General features: G+C 40.9%; 1 protein-coding gene across 3 annotated transcripts in view; it reads left to right on the top strand.

Annotated features, from left to right (window-relative positions):
- LOC117204137 (protein split ends-like) overlaps nt 1-17,160 on the top strand; it is a 381,520-nt gene that overhangs the window by 263,589 nt on the left and 100,771 nt on the right. For all 3 annotated transcript variants that reach the window (XM_033441269.1, XM_033441271.1, XM_033441268.1), the window contains exon 2: nt 1,451-1,574. In XM_033441269.1, coding sequence (XP_033297160.1) covers nt 1,451-1,574 — 124 coding nt within the window. The remainder of the gene's footprint in view (nt 1-1,450; nt 1,575-17,160) is intronic.

Raw genomic sequence — 17,160 nt, 5'->3', positions numbered from 1 at the left:
CATGTAAAAGAAATCAAGAAATAAGTACAGAGAATTTGTATAAATTCATGAACATCGTACAGATTCACGAAGAAAAAGGTGCAATACATAAAATTGATAAATTCGACATTAAAAAACGATTATGGTAATTTCTACCGAAGAAACGATTCGATTAACAAAATTAAGTATAAAAATACTAAGAAAAGAACTACAAATTTCTGTGAAGGAACCGTGGTATATAGAAGTCGTAACTCTCAATCGTAAAGCACCCTTTGCAGAAAATTTGCCAGCAATCCAAGCGATGCAATAACTCGGTCCCCTTTACGAACATCGATAACCGTTTTCATTTCACAGGGCCAGTTAGAATTATCGGCAAGGATCCCCTCAGTGTAATTCGTTGGTCGCTCAGCAAACGTCCTCGAACCATTACTGTCCGGTCTCACCAAACAAGCGATGTCTGTAGGTAATAAACCGTCTCCTTCCAGCTCATCGACGCAGCCGGTGAAATTATGAAACGCCTATTTGCCGCTCCCCTCGAAACATCGACTCCCTCGTTCACCGCTACAGCTTCTTTATGAGTTGGTTAATTTATCTTTGATATCGCTCGTTGGCTTTCCTTCCAATGCTGGAAGTATGGCGCAGAAACACGATTGAAACTTCGCACAGGGAAAAATAAGAGAAGACGTTTTAATTTTCGTACCGTGTTCGTACCGTCTTCTCTTACTTATCCCACCTACGTATTTACAACAAAAATATTCGTACACTTACGTATATCACGCGTGTTATATAAAAGATCTTGACATTTCATTAGAGCTATAACGAGACGCGATTGCCAAGATTATATTGGGGAGATTTGTATCCAATCTGAAAATATACATGGAAGGACGAGATACGTATTTACTGCGAACTTATATTTAGTACAGAAATTAATATATTCGTGATACGAATATTCATCTTAAATCATATAAAAAGTATTAAAGATGGTCCCATTCTATATTGAAATTTATTAATATTGTGTACGATTGCCTGTTTAAATACAAATGATTTTCTATCTCTGCATGGTATTGTACTAAATATCTTATAACTTGCATATACAATTTTCAGAATTGTCGAAAATTCTATGTAATCATGATAGGTAGATGTCATTACAATACTAATAAAATTTCAGACTGTTTCGTAGTAAGTACGCAAGTAATATATTCATAAAAGATGTCGACGAGCGTATGAATACTTTCGCGAGTCACTGTACGTGTAACCTTCGATAAAGAATTTTATTTAAGGATCGTCTTTCTCGTCTGTCGTGCAATATATTGGAGTTAGTAATGCATACTTCTTTCTTGATACTTTCATTGCCTCGATTGTAAAAGATTTCTATGGACGACCGTGTATGCTTTTTCAACGTCTTTGCGTTTCTCTTTTGCCTGGTACGCTACTGCTTCGTTTACTAACTTTTTGTCTTATTTTGTTACAGTCCAAGCAGCACAGCGCTGGGTTCGCTGGATCAACTGAAGGAGTACCTGACAACAGTGGGAACCTGCAAATGCGGTCTCGAGTGTCCGCTAAGACCTGAACAGGTCTTCAACTTCGACCCCAAGGTATGTTCGCAGTCATTTTTATTTGGGCTCAGTCACGATCGTTTCACGTATACCGTGCCTGTTAAATTGCTGCAATTATTGTCGTACGAGCATACGCGGCGGCTGTTAGTCATTTCAAACATCGGCGTATTGTTCGAAGGCTATTTTCATAAAGAACTGCGCAAGCTTTATTTAGAGACGGATCATAAGTTGCACGCGTATTGTGACCGATTCGATGAGCATGAAATATAGGTTGGAAAGAAACATTCACATTATAATTTTCTTTCGATGTTAGAGGCTCTGCGTTATTGCTGCATCAGAGCATTCCATTCACGCTACATTATTTGAATCTATAATATTAAATATCAAGGCAATTAAATGATAACAAAAGTTTTGAGATTATCTGTTACGCAATTTCTACACTTTTACGATTAAAGGATGATTCGCGGTATCGTTGGATCATATGTGATCACGGCAATTTGGATCAGAGACAGATTATTTAATTTTGAAGCATGCTGAGGCAATGCCATTGATAATCTTCAGCGCGTCAAATATAGAATACAAATTAAAAGGAAATAGTCTAAGCCTAAATGATTTTTGCGAATCACGTATGGCTCAGCAATATCGATTAAAAATTAAAGTAGAAAGCTGCAATTAATATTGGATACGCAATCACAACGAAGAATAAGTACGAAATTACTGAAATTCTCGAACAGCACTTTCACTGCAGTATCTACATGTTTAATGAACCGATCATGATATACTGTACAAACCAGCGAAAATTCCAAATTCATCAAGCACATATTTTAAATACAATTTCTTTTTCTGGTGCAATCGAACATTTTTCAAATACATTCGCGGAAAAAGTGATATTTCCGTTGGCGGAATCGATATCCATCTTGGAGACGTCCTTAAGAGGCCGACCGCGATTTAAAGCATCGGTCGATGAAACGCAATTTAAATAAATCAGCCGTGTAGTTTGCGACAAGAAGTCCGAATGGAAGAAACGAGGCTCGTAAAAAGCGCGGCGCGTACGTCGATGCCTGTCGCGAGTAAATCGCGAGTCGTGTAGCAAAACGACCAACGATGTTCTTGTCGTAATCTGGCCTGAGAAATCTCCGTGGCCGACGTTCCTCGTGCAATGAGTCAATACTCGATGTTGCGCGAGCGATGATGCTGTGTAAACGCGCGCGTGCAACGTCCGGTGAAAGAGAGAGGCGAAGAAGCGTGTAAAACGCACGGCAGACTGGCTGGAGAGCCGCGTCGAATCGACGATGCTCCTTTGGAATTCATTTCGCGTTTTCCTCGCGAACGATTCCATCGTCACGCGTCTCGCGCTAGTGAAAGTCTATGGGATGCATGACTCGTTGCAGCACAGCTACGCTTAATTGCGCTCGGTAGTCGAACATTGTTTGTCTATTTATCGGGTGTCTGTGGAGATATCATTAAGTGCGCGAAATGTTCACGTCGAATGCGTGGAATACGTGCAAATGACGTTAGGGAAAATATTGAAAAGCTAACCGAAGAATGGGATAGGACTGACGAACTTCCTTCATTTTCTTAGGTTGTATTGTACGTTTCATAAGTATCATAGTACTCACATGTATATTTATTCATACGTATCAAGACATCTGGTCTCGTAGATAATACATAATATAATCCTATGTTTTTAAAGCTTATTTTATGTACATGATGTAAATCTTTCGATAAACAACAAAAGGATACTGTACATCAATACGACACAAACGATACGATTCATCGTACATAAATAGACTGGGAATGTTTATGCACTTCTAAAAAATTTACGAATTTTGTGCGAACGAAAAGTACAACATATCTAGAGAAAAATATGTAGCGTAATATTTTACAGATAAAAGAAAATCCTATTTAAGTTCCCTTTGTTAATTCTTTTCATAATGATATGAATTTGTATAAACATTCAGTCTATATGCGAAACAATTATCTGTCAGCCAATAAGAAGAACTTCGTACATCACTTCGAACCAGCTTGTCGAACTATATTATTACTTAGACCGCGGATTTTTATGCATTTATTGGAAATTTGAAGATGCAAAAAATCACAGAACGCGTACAATATAGAGAATGCATATAGACGTATAAAATATCCAAGCTATAATATTCAGTGAATAAACCAATTGTCTATCATAGTTGCTCCTTTGTAATTAAATATAACTATCCGTAGTCTAATTATTACCGCCGTTAATCCTCGAGACTATGTCAGACACGTCGTATTGACGAACTCGTCGAGAGGAACTTGGAATTATGCATGTTCGCTCGTAATGAAAAATTCGGTCTCGTTCGAAGATCCCTTTACCTCAGTCATTTCAATAATTCATAGCAAAAACCTTCTAACGAATTGTTCTGACTGGCTCGGAACACGAAAGGAACAGGATGATAGAATATCAAAAGGAGGAGTTGGTCCGTCAACAAACGATTACTCCGCACTCCGCAGCGAGTTAACCGGTTAACCGAACGTAATTATCATCGGCGCGCCAATAAGTCCCGAAGAAGCTTCGCAGACCGAGCATTAACAACGTTAATTTGGGAGGCACACGGCGGCGCATTGGCGCGCAAATTAAAAATTCACGAAACTACGGGACAAGAGGGTGGTTGAAGAATAAGCCAAAGCGCCCCGACAGACGGGCGAACGCGCTCATCAGTTTTGTTTAATTATTCCAGTAGCATGCGACGATATACGAGGAAAACGTATAATTATCCGTACACCTGCTTGCTAACCGCTCACTCAGCCGGTGCTTACCATCCCGTTGCGTATGTACTACGTACAGTGCGTTAATGCGTTCCTTAATTAAACTTTATCGTGTAGCATCGGTTTACGGGAATTCATAGAAGCATCGATCCGGGTTGACCTGTTGACAACACGACGATCAACGTGCTAATAATTAATAATCATTTGCATATCTCTGACATGGTGGCGTGCTTACAATATAATCTCCAGCCGGGTTTATCACTTTATCGACCAATTATCGTTGCCTCCAGTCATTGTCTCGCGGTGACGATTTCGCCTGATCTCTCTGCGCCGAATTATCGATCACTCTGGGAGTAATAGCTTTCGATTAACGGCCCAGATTGTTACGTGTGTTCCCGTGCATGCCAATAAAGATATACTTGCCTGAAATTTCTGCGATGTTGACGCGCCTCGGTACGCTGATATATGCTCCGCAGGCATTTCACATGCTCGTACGTTGCGTAGTTGAATTTCCGAGTTAAGTGACGGTGCAATGATCTTTTAAAATACCTGAACACTTGGAACGTTAGTTCTTGAAGTAGAATATTTTTCTCTCTCTTTTTTTTTTTTTTTTGATAGAGATCTAAAGGAGTTTGGTAGGTTTATAAAATAGTAACGGTAATTTCCTATTTTATGGAGCAAAAGTTTCAATTCCGAAACGAGTTTCTTAAGCTTTCCTTTTAAAAACAAAATTTTAAGTTGATTTTATAAATCTGGCATTCCCCAAGGTGCTCAAATTCCACATTCCAGACGTAAATTTATTGCGATGCGGTATCGATCGACTGTGTCTGTTGGCAACTGCAAACAACATTATCCACGCTAATCACGAAGGGTCCGTCATAAATTAGACTCGACGACGTTACAATTTCTATTACGTATGCGGCAGTAGGCGATTCGTCTCGCGAGACGAATTCTCGTCGCGTAACCAAGAGGACTGGTCGCTTCTGGCAACGGGCCGGCCAGATTGTATCTGTCTCGAATCCGCAATACAAACTCTCTATCTAGCTGTGTACAATGAGACTGCCAGTCTGGACATTGTATGATTTGAGGAAAAAGAGTAGCAAGGTACATGCAACAAAATTGGCAACCATCAGGAAAAAAACTTCCTAGTTCCCTTTAGAGCGTTTTGTACGCTTTTAGAAAAGATATAAAATTACTATAATATATATATCAAGTATAGAAGATATATAACCAAATAAAATATAATAACAGATTAACACTAGCGAATTGGTCTTACGCGACTTGCAGTCAAATGTTTTAAGTACTAAGCACGAGCATGGAATAGAATCTAATAAATAACAGGTTTTCGCTGGTAAGGTGGTCTTAAATTGCTTGAATTTAGGTAATTCACTAAACGAGATTTTATCATAGATACATATCCTAATGAAAAATTTGCTATAATATCACAAACTTTATTTCACAAATAAGTATGTAAAAAATATTCTGCCCTGTAAAGTTTCTATTACTTAATAACTAACTTCTAATTGCATCTCTTAGAAGTAAAATGATATGCATACATAGGAAAACGCTGACTTCAATATATCTTAAAGCACAGAGTTAATCGCTTTCAAATTATCCGCTTAAATTCCTACAAGTACTAAATACGGGTTCGTCGAACGCATTAAAGCAATAAATTCAATGATTCGATAAAACCGCTCATAAACCCGTCTCCTTATAAACGGTCAAGTCGCGACCATTTAAGTCTTCATAAATCCATGGAAAAAAATTCAACGTATACGCTATGGTTGCATATGAATTCAATGGACCACGAATTCGCTTTCCCTTTTCCTCGTCCATCGACGTTGCGTTGTTATATCAACGTCGAATTAATCGGGCATCGTGTGCATTCACGAGGAGAGCCAATCGAACCAATTAAAACGAGCCGCATCGGTCGTAAGAACGAAGACTTAAAAATTCGCGGCTTCGACGAAAAATATCGAATCGATGGTATCGGGAGCACCGGGAACGGGCTTTCTGTTCGCGAATACCCAATTACAATGGTCAGACACCGTAACTATCCAACAATCTGAGCACCATATGTAGGAGACAGCCTTAACGTTTCCCCGGGAACCTTTGATTCGGCCCGATTCTTTATCAGGCCACCGGTGTTCCTGTCCAACGTTCTCTCCCTCGCGATGCTCCTTTTGTAGCAGCCGACGTTTCCGCCTATTGTTGCGTGTACACCGTGCGGAATCATCGAGCCACGGAGCGATTTCTCAGTTTCCTCGTAGGTAGACACAGACCGTGCCAGAGCAAAGCGAAGTGCGCTCTCCGTTCGAGCAGGAAGTTTGAACAGAGGTTTGCAGCTTTGCTCTACGAAACGTTTTCGGTGGAATCGTATCGTAGATGGAGTTTGCAGGGAATAGGTAACGTTGGACAAATTATTGATACGTTAGACGAATTGCTGAAACGATCCATTGTACGCATCGCGTCGACGAAAGGGGAGAATGGTTTGAATTAAAACAGAATCGGTGATCAGTTGGTGAATGAAATCGTTCGCTACCGTGAGGAGCTACCGTGAATAGACGGCATTGTTTCCGATTTGGATAGAGCATGTGCTGGATGAAGGCTAAGACCAAGAGCGTATCACGGATTAGCGTTTGAGTATGTTGAATGAAAAATTCATTGCGTATGTATTTGAGAGGCCTTGAAATAGTTTAACGCATCGAATACTGAGGCACTTTTGATATAAATAATTGTTATCGATGGTGAGGAAATATTCGACGATATAAACTGCTTGATATATTATGATAAATATTCTCGCGATTAAATTTAGTAATTATTTGTAAAGATAGTTGAAAGGAAAGGAAAAATAAATTATTTCGATAGAATTGATATATTGGAATTTGATAGTAATATTTTCATACGTGTAATACGCGTTAAAGAGTTTGTCTCGCTGGAATTAAAATATAAATAGTTACAACGCAAGTTTGTTCAGCTTTCGTAACTCTTTTTGAAAATACATGATCTTATTTTTGCAGTCATATCAATGTGCTATTCGAAATTAATTAAATTACTAATTGCTTTCAAGAATAAAAAATCAAATATAAATTAATAACAAACACTATTTCTTTCTTACAACGATATATAGTTATTTCGACGTGTCGTAACTGTTACCATTTTCATCGAAAAAAGAAACATATTTGACGCGCGACATAAAGTTTAAATTACTCGAAATTGAATATATCAAAAATACACATGTATCACGAGAACGTATGTGGCATTTAATAGAATAACAAATCTGCTGAAGCTATTTACAAATATCTTCATTATGTTCCATAAATATTCGAGATGTATTACTTTCAAAAACACGATCCCTAAATACCTGGAAACAACAGGAGCACCATAAAAATACCAATAGCTTGGAAACAAGGTATCTCGTACTGAAATCGCACGTGAAGTTATACCCCGTCTTTCACAAACTGCTCTTCGCAATGGCTACAAATTGCCTTTTAGCACTTGGTGCTAATACCAGTTACATCACATTAAACATCCGTCAAGTCGGTTTATCTTTCAACTTGGGTTGTAATTCATACGCGAAAACCTTACCGAACTGTATCGTATTATTACCTTGGAAACAACTCGTAAAACGTAGAAACCGTAAAACGTGGTCGTTTAAATGTGTACTAACAATAAGTTTAACGTTTTGGCTCGATGGTAAAAATTGCGAAATCCCGGCGGTCGCGTCGACAACTTCCTTGACAGCAGGCATTCGCGTTGAATTGCATTTCTGGAGTCTGCAGCCGTAGCAGCACGGCTGAAACGTAAACGTGGCGAACAATTCTAATCTCGCAGACTGACGGTTCGACAAGGTGCTGTGCACGTCGTTGCCGCGAGTCCAAACACACGAGATGGCTCGCTTCTCTTCAGAGGAGTTAGTTTATGGAGTTGTTGCTATTCATTATCACCGTCACGGGCCCGAATGGCTCGGCTGTGTCTCGACGGATGTATTAGCGAGTGCTTAAGCGAACGCACGAGTTACACCATGACGTTAACAAAGGGTAACCGAGCACCCTTTTATTACATCGAGCTCGTCTTGTTTAAGCCCGTGCGTAAGTAATTTGCTTTAATGAATTTGCATCCTCTCCCGTTGCGAGGCGCACGCGTACGTCGTTTTCTTCTCTCTCTCTCTCTCTCTCTCTCTCTTTTCCTTTTGTATTTTCTCGCGAGCCTTGGGTCATATTGGATTAGCAACGTCTTCGAAAGGCAGTCTCGATTTATGACCGACTCTTTGTTATTTCGCGAGATAATCGACGAAGAAAATAATGCCTGCCAAAGCGACCTTTGTCTATGGTACTCGTGACGTGAATGGATCTTGGGTGTTGGATCTTAGCATTGAAAACGAGCAAAATAGAAGAAATTGAGTTTGGCTTCATTATACGAACAGTTGGTAATTATTCACTACGTCTAAACAATTATCTTCGTCTGACTTTATAAATTATAGTCTTCAATTTAATCAACACTTTTAAAATTGTTTAGTTACTTTTAAATGACGCTAAATTTTATATTTATAAATTATTATTTCGCTGCGGTCGCCACTTAAACGTTCAAACGCTCGATATCGTTGAACGTCGATCAAACGATAAAACAGAATTGGAGGGAAAAGCGCGACAAAACGGGCACGAAATTACATCGCCGCGTCGGACAAAGAGGCAACTTTTCACCGGGACGACGCGACGCGAGAAAAAGGTAAGCCAGCATCGAATTACTCAACCCCTTCTGCATGGTCGAGCACCGTTCTGCAAATTCCATTGAATTCGAAGCACGACTTCCGGGTTCGCCGCGCTTCAAAGGTGCACGCCCTTTAAAGCGAGTCGATTTTTAATTTTCAATCGAGCGCTGAGCATCCGTCGCCGATTAATTCCCTGAAAGAGGAGACAGAGAGAACAGAGAAAAGGCGATAGAAAAAGAAGATAGATAGATAGAGAGAGAGAGAGAGAGAGAGAGAGAGAGAAACATAGCGTGGAACGAGAACAAGGTATGACTTTCGTGGATAAGACGACGAAGCCACGGCACAAAAGAGCCTCCGCCTCAAAGAGCGGTCTTTGTAATCGACTGGAGCCATCGGCAGGGAAACGAACTTCGCTTGTACAAAGAAAGTAATCTTGTACGGTGTCTCGGTGGAAAAGGATCCAGTCGTTGGCTGGCTGGCTGGCGAACCGCACAAAGTTTTCGCTGGGAAAAAGAGAAAACGGGACCGAGGACCGCCGGAGGAGGCGGAATTCGCGACGGATCCCCCTTTGTAATTGGCAAACGGTCCCGGATGAAGAGCGCCACGAATAAGTCGTTCGACTTTGATAGTTCGCTGCAACTTTATGACTGTCGAGCTGAGAGCCGCACCGTGCACACCACCAATAGGGAATCCTATCGGGTACGTTTGCGTCTTTGTTAGCTCCGGCTCAACGGAAATATCCTGACGTCTCGGAATTTCTTTGCTGGAATTTCCCTGGAATTCTCGAATCGAGCTGGCCTGTTCTTCGCGGTAACCGCGTGCCAATTTATATTCATGCTCGTGCTTGTATTGTATGTCCAGGAGATGTTGAATGGATTGAACGGGCAAAGGTTGCGATGGAATTTTTCGCCACGCGACTTGTTTCCTGCTTTATATTCTCGGAAAATTGTTGGGAAATGTTGGACAGAGTTAAATTTTACGTACATATTTTAACTTTTATAAAAACCTGTTACGAATATATTACGTATGTTGTAGGAAACGTTATGAAGTTTCATTGGCAGTGTAACGAGCAGATTGCTGATGTTTATGCATTTATAGAAAAATTTTAATATCTAAAAATACGTGCTATATAATACATATAATACATAGAAATGTATAGAAATATGTGAAATGTCCAAAGTGAAGTATTTTTTATAATATTTAGAAGATAAAATAAATTTGTAGCTCGATTCGAATTTGGAAATATTTTATTAATACATATATTCTAACCATAAAAGCTTTGCACGATAAATGTTCAAATATTTTTACGAATACGTATTGACCATGTAGATGTATCGCCATGGCATATAGCGATTAAATGCTAAATAGTTCATTCAATTTTTACTCTTTGTGAAGACTTTAGTAATTCAGTCAGAGAAGGATCTTCTACAACTTTATGTGTAGTACTCATAGTATTTTCGAATTTTTATCGTACGAACGAATTTTTCATGTTGAATAAAAGGCGCGCTAAATCCTCCTTACTGGGATGAATGGCGCTTTAATTAAGAACCTTATATGAAATTTAAATTTTCAGTACGATGAATAACTTTCGTTCAGATTCGTTTTTAAAATAATCCACGCAATTAGAAAGGGATACACACAAAGAAACCGTGATCTTCATAAATCATTCGTATGTAACACGTTATTTTAATTGTTATTCAAATACAATTGATATTCGGTTCATAAGGAGTTTTATATGAAATTCCCTTGCTATATTTATATAAATATATATACTTTCAACAAATTTGTATTTTACCACACATACTTTCGTATCATATGAATCACATGGCACAATTTTTCTTAAGACAGTATTGCTCCTTTAGGATTTATAATTCTCATTTTAGAATTCGTACGCATGAGAGGATGCTTTCTGTGTTGCAGCAAATAGTAGGAAAATTGCAACGAGCTGGTAAATTTTGCACGTGCACGTACAATTATTTCCTCAGAGCGAAAAGCATGACTCGATGTTTTTCTTACATATTCCGCAATTAACAAACTGTATAAATAGTTCGAAGAAATAACAATTAAAACTTCCCTCGAACCCTTCGTTTCGCGTTAATTCTGGAAAAACTTTCGGCTTCGTTAAGCGGAGAGACGTTCTACGCTCATGCGCTTAATTTCTCGATGGAGGATGATTAATTGCAGATCTTCTAGTCGAACAGATTATAATTTCAAATTTCATTCAAATTACTTTAACAATTTTCAATTAAAGAATCCTAAAGGACGAAAGGATTACCATTTAGTCTTTTTCCAAATGTCGGATTATCGAACGAGAAAGATAACAAATTGAAGCAAAGAGAATAAAAATGATTCGAGTGTGGAAATTTGAACGAGCAAACGACGTCAAGTATTTTCGACGTTTGACAGTAAAGGAATTAAGGTCGCAACATTTTCATGCTGTGAAATATCGTCGACGAAACTCTCGTGCTACGTACTGTACTTGACGTGTAAAACGTGTTCTGGTTCTAGATTACGCATACATATATACACACACGATGCACGGATATCGTGCACTCCCGATAATTCCGAGGATAATTCGATTTTCTCCGAATTGCCGAGCTTGCTCCGTTCAAATTGAATTTCTATTAATAAAAACGGATATCGGTCGCTTGTGTGTACACCCACCCTCCGCACCCTCCGTCTTTTCCTCGCTAATTCTTGGCTTTCTCCGTCCTTCTTTCGATATTACCCCTTTTTCCTGAACTCGCAATTTTTCTCCGCTGCTCCAACCACACCTCTTTTTCTTTCTTATTTCCAATTATTTCTACTTGTTACCTCGTGACTCTGTTCACCGTTTATTCTCCCACCATCTACATACATTTTCATTTCGTTGCTACATCCTTATATTCCTCTCTTTTGCTCCTCGATATTTTTCTCTTCTTTTTAACTTCCCGGAATTCTCCTTACCCCTTCCGATCAAATTTGCTTGCTGTCAGTTTTCTTCGTTAGATCCTTATTTTCTTAACAACCACTATTGCGTTTTACCCCGTCGTTCCCTTGGTTCCGATCCCTCTTTATCCAACATTCACGCGTATGCTCACGGTTTTCACTTATTTTCCTCCGTCACCACCCTTTCCACTCTCAACCGAACCTTCCTCAGCCCCTTTGATCTGTAGTTTCTTCTTACATCGCCCGCCACAATGCCTTTCTTCATTTCCAATTACTTTTACTAGCCACCTCCTCCCTCTTCACCTTTTCATTTTCTCAATTTCTGCCTCCGCCTCTCGCCCTTCTTCTTCCACTTCCTTTCTTCCTCACTTCCTCTTCTTAAAGTCTCTGTCTATTTCTTCTCGCGTTTCCCAGTTTCTTCCTCGCCTTGTCCGCCGTAACTTTCTTCCTTTTCCTCCGAACGCCCACTCGCAGTCTGTTCCTTTCTTTTACCTCCTCCCCGAGAGCCACCACCCTCTTCTCGTCGTTCAATCTCCCTGTCATCCTGCCAGTCTACCGCGACGTATAAATTTATTGCTCTCATTAACTTGAAATATGGCATCGAGTACGCTCAAAGTTTATGAACGTTAATGTGACCGCGATGAATTAGACCACAGGCCGGTCGTCGTTCAGGCGATGCTAGCCGTACCAACACCCTTGTTCCATCGAGGAAATCCCATTTGACGAGAGTACGATCCACGGAAGACGATGGGGAAACATCGTCTCCGGTACTGTTCCTCCAACATCAATCGGACCATCGATGAGCTTTTCCAGTAACAATTCCGAGACGATTCGCTCGTTTTCGATACGCTTGGCCTTACAGCTTTGTTCCCATTTCAATTGAATACCACAGGGAAAAAAAAACATGATATATTTTTACCGATTTTTTTTTATTTTAATGTCACTTTATAGCTAAAATAGAATATTTTAGTACGACGAGATGCAAGATTATGGCGATGTAAACCAGAGTTTTGAAAATCTGCAGTTGATCGGATTATATTGTTATATTTAAAAATATATATAATATTTAAAAGTATTATCGCATTAGTTTCATAACTAATTATTTAGATTCGTTCCAAGCATTTGGACAAAGCAAAAAAAAAAACTTTACTATAAAAGAGAATCATGGTAATTTATAAATTAGGAAAAAGATGCAAGAATTGATACAACGTATAATGAAGAATAACGTGATATGCGTAATAGATAATAACACGATATAAAGAATAATAACGTAGCATCTTTATATCTCACTAATTACTCGAAAGTGAATGCAAGAGAAAGGAAAATGATATATATTATCACCATTATATTGCATTATCATGTATCTTCGTGTTCGTATCTATGTTTTACATGTATCTATGTACCGATCATAATTGGATTCGAACGATTAAACGCAAAGCATGCATGCACATTTGCAAAATTGCATGGAATAAGCTTAAATAATATTATCACTTTCGAAACGGCTGAGATCGTAGCCGGGCCATTCATATGCAAATACTGCGAGTTAACAGATGCTACCTATTTACGTGTAATCATCCGTATTCAGCTGCCAATTACGTGGATATTTTCCTATAAACGACAGCTCGACGCTGCGCAATTATGCTTCGAACTTCCATAGCCTTCTATACTCTTAACGGACAGGCGGATCTAAAAGCGCTAATAAGGAATAATCACATTTATGAAATTAAATAGTCACGCTAGATACACGCGCGTATTCTCTTCTATTCAAGCTTCGATCATTTTCTCTATTCGAGAATGTCAACGATTCGCTTGGAACATAATTCAACTATAAACACGTCGACGAGACCGATTTACGGGGACGTTTAAAAACGCATTAGCTCGCATCAGGGCAATGCGACCAAGCGACTTGTCACTCGACTAGTTTCGCCAGTGCCATCGACGTCGATTACCTCTTCCAACGGTTTTCCGACAACGGATTGGTTTTCATTATCGCCTCGAAGCTGCCATTGGAAAATTGCATTTGGACCGCAATGAAAGTATTCGAAAAGGATCTGGCACGAGTAAATGCAGCTGTCACGGATGTAAATAGATTTATTAGATTATCTGCGCTGTAATTCCTCGAAGGACCCGCAGGCTCGGGGAGTAGGAGAGGAAGAGCCGCGCTGTCGGTCGACAATTAAATTTCCCCTACAAAACGGTATTAAAAACGGCGTGGAAAAGCCGGCGCAAGTGACCCGTGAAGCGATCGTTAATGCGATTTCAGTTCCGTTCGGAGGTTATCTCTCGAGAGAAGAGAAAGAGAGCGGTGAAAGGACATGGAACGAGGAGAGTCAGAGGGGACGGAGAGGAATGGGTGAAGGTGGCGCGGCAGCACCCCCGCGGCTGCATCACGAGGGGCTGCATCGCAGCGTATTGAGAGAGCATGAGTAGTAGAGAGGAGGGCATTGCCGGGGACACTTGAGGTGAATGTTTTGCGAATGGTCGGTAGATGTCTGGTTTGCTCGAGGCTGATATCGACCTGGGTCTCGAGTCTGGAGCCGCCGCCTTCGACCCCCTCTACTGTTCTCTACCAACACACCATCACCGATTCACCACCGGAACAGACTGACTCTACCACCAGCGTATTCACCGGCACCGACATCAAGAGGCTTGCTCTTGCACCGCTCAAAGTTCATGTCCGTTTCATATGTCTCACCTCTCGTCCCTTCACAGATTCCTACGTTCCATCTCGCTCTCCTGCACGTCGACCCTACGGCGATCCGTTTCTTCCTCCCTCGACACCCTCGCCGCTTTGTCCCTCTCTTGGTTGCTTGTCCATTCTCGTTGCTCTACCTCGTCCCGACGTTTCGCTTGTTCGTCTCCGCCGTGAACGTCTCTCCTTTAAACTCCCGGGACTTGCTTGGCCCACCCTGGCCGCCAGCTTTTCACCCCTTTCCAAGCCTCGACTTCAACCCCGTACCCGTTCGATTTATTCCTCTGTTGCTCGTAAAGAAGAGGTTCCAGACCCATTCTGATACGTGGTCGATCCTACCGCGCTCCTGCGATTTGATCCTTTGGATTCTGATTCCTGCGCGATTCCTGCGAGACCTGGATTGAAATCGAACGGTGGTAGGGGGGATTTAAAGTGCACAGTCGAATTGATTCTCGAGGACAGAGCCGAAGGCGGGGGTTCCGGATGTCAGCCATGACTACGTAGAAATTGATTCCGAGTTTCATTGTTCCTTGCTAGAAATTGTCACAGGAATAATGGAAATTAAAAAAATAAACGAAGAAAGGATCGGGAAGCTTGCGCAAATAAGAAAACAAAAGGGAAAGCAATTTCTGGAGTATTTCACTGTTAATTTCGCTTAAATCTCTCTTTTCGTTTGGCTAACACTCCTCGTTTCAAGTTCATCGAGAATACTTCCAAGCCAACATATGATCAAAGTAAATGATCCGTGAGAGGCAGCTGACGGCGTATCAATTAATGAAATCTTGCCTCTTTAACACCCCGTGTGTGGGTCGACTCGTTTCATCTCCATGGTCAGGAATCGTCGTTGATCCGGATCGACGGTGATCTATAGTCGTCGTTCACAGACGACAGACACGGGCGATGTTAGCTCACCTGTAGTCGAGAGCGAGCGGAGATGAGCGCGCATAAACCAGAAATGTCGTGGAGCGGGACAAAACGAGACAGGGTGGAAAGGTACAAGCTCGTATAGGATACTGCTAAATCCTGCCGGTGGCCCCAGTTTGTCCGTGTAATTTATGACAAGCCCGAGATAGAGAGCGAGAGAAATGAACAGTGAGTGAGTAAGAGAGAGAGAGAGAGAGAGAGAGTTGTAAAGAGGAAGAGAGAGGAGACAAGTAAGAGGGTGAGAGAGGGCGGGAAAGGGATGTGCAGAAGGACGGAGACAGCAACAGTAACAGTCTGCTTCCTCCCGTGAAATATAATTCCCGGGCACATTCACGGTTGGATAATCCACGTTCGCTTTGCATGAAAACTTATTACGCCGCCGGTAGCTTGGCCAGGACCGAGCCATTGTCGGCCTTTCTCTCCCGTGGCTCTCTCCTCTTCAGCGTCGAGCATGACAAGAGCAATTACACTTTTAAATTACGTTACACGATATTAAGCCCTTCCTTTTCTTTTCTTTCTCTTCTTGCCGCCTGGTCTCCTCGTTTCTACCACGTTTTTATGTGCTCCACTTCTTTCTGCTACTCGTTCCCTCGTATATTTCCGCCTAGTTTATCCAGGTTTCTAAATTTTCGGTCGTACCGGTAGACTATCTTGTTACTTTCTCTGCTCCGTTCTGCGGATTTGTCTGGCATACTTGCCCGACGTTCGTTCGTTCGCTCCCCGCTGCTTTTATTCCAGCCCGTTCACCGTGCTTTCCTCTGCGACCGTTTCTCATTGTCACCGATTGCTTTTTCAGCGTTGTCATGCGGTCGCTCCGTATTCAACGGTGAACGGCTGTCAACGGTAGCCTGCCTTCGCATTGTTCCACAGTTTTGCGCACTGTACTTTGTAGATTTATCGATATCGTTTTGATTCATTCGTTTCACGAGATTCTTAACGACTCGCTGCCTTCCCTTCCGCGATAGTTCGTCTCGATGTAGATCTAAGATCCGTCGGCAGTCCGCATGAAATACTTTTTCACTTTCTTGCCTTCCTGCGATATCCCTCTTTCCCCGCGCTTCATCCTCGCTTGGACGGAATAATAATTACCTTTTCACCACCAACGCGAAGCGAAACGAGGGAGGGACGTTTTAATTATTTTATCGCGTGACCGCCGACCGCGACCTCTACTCTTTTCTCCTCCTGCGCTCCCTTGTTCTTCGGAGCCTCGCGGAATTGGATATCGCGATACGCAAATGTGACTGACGTTTCATTAAATATCGTCCCAACGATGCCATTCTCATTCGAATTGCAAACGCTACGATCGGATGTTGCGTTCGTTCAGCGAACAATGGCCAACAATCCGTCTAATCGGACGAGTTTGGAATGGTGGAAAGAATCAGAAAAATATCAATGACAGGATTGATCATTGTTACAGCTTCTATACGTGAGATCGACTATACATAGCGAATAATTAAATTTTATTATAATCACATTTTATTCTTAATAATTACGTTCTATTATTTACTAACTTATATCTAACGTTCCAACGCTGTCACATTTTAACAAATATTTAAATATATTTCATATAGTGAACTAGAATTAAAACGCTATAACGAAGATGAGTAAACGTAATAATTAATTCG

This window comes from Bombus bifarius, unplaced genomic scaffold, assembly GCF_011952205.1.
Source record: "Bombus bifarius isolate JDL3187 unplaced genomic scaffold, Bbif_JDL3187 scf7180000007977, whole genome shotgun sequence".
NCBI lineage: Eukaryota > Metazoa > Arthropoda > Insecta > Hymenoptera > Apidae > Bombus > Bombus bifarius.
Note: the sequence above shows the minus strand (reverse complement) of the source record. Positions and strands in the feature narration are given on the sequence as shown.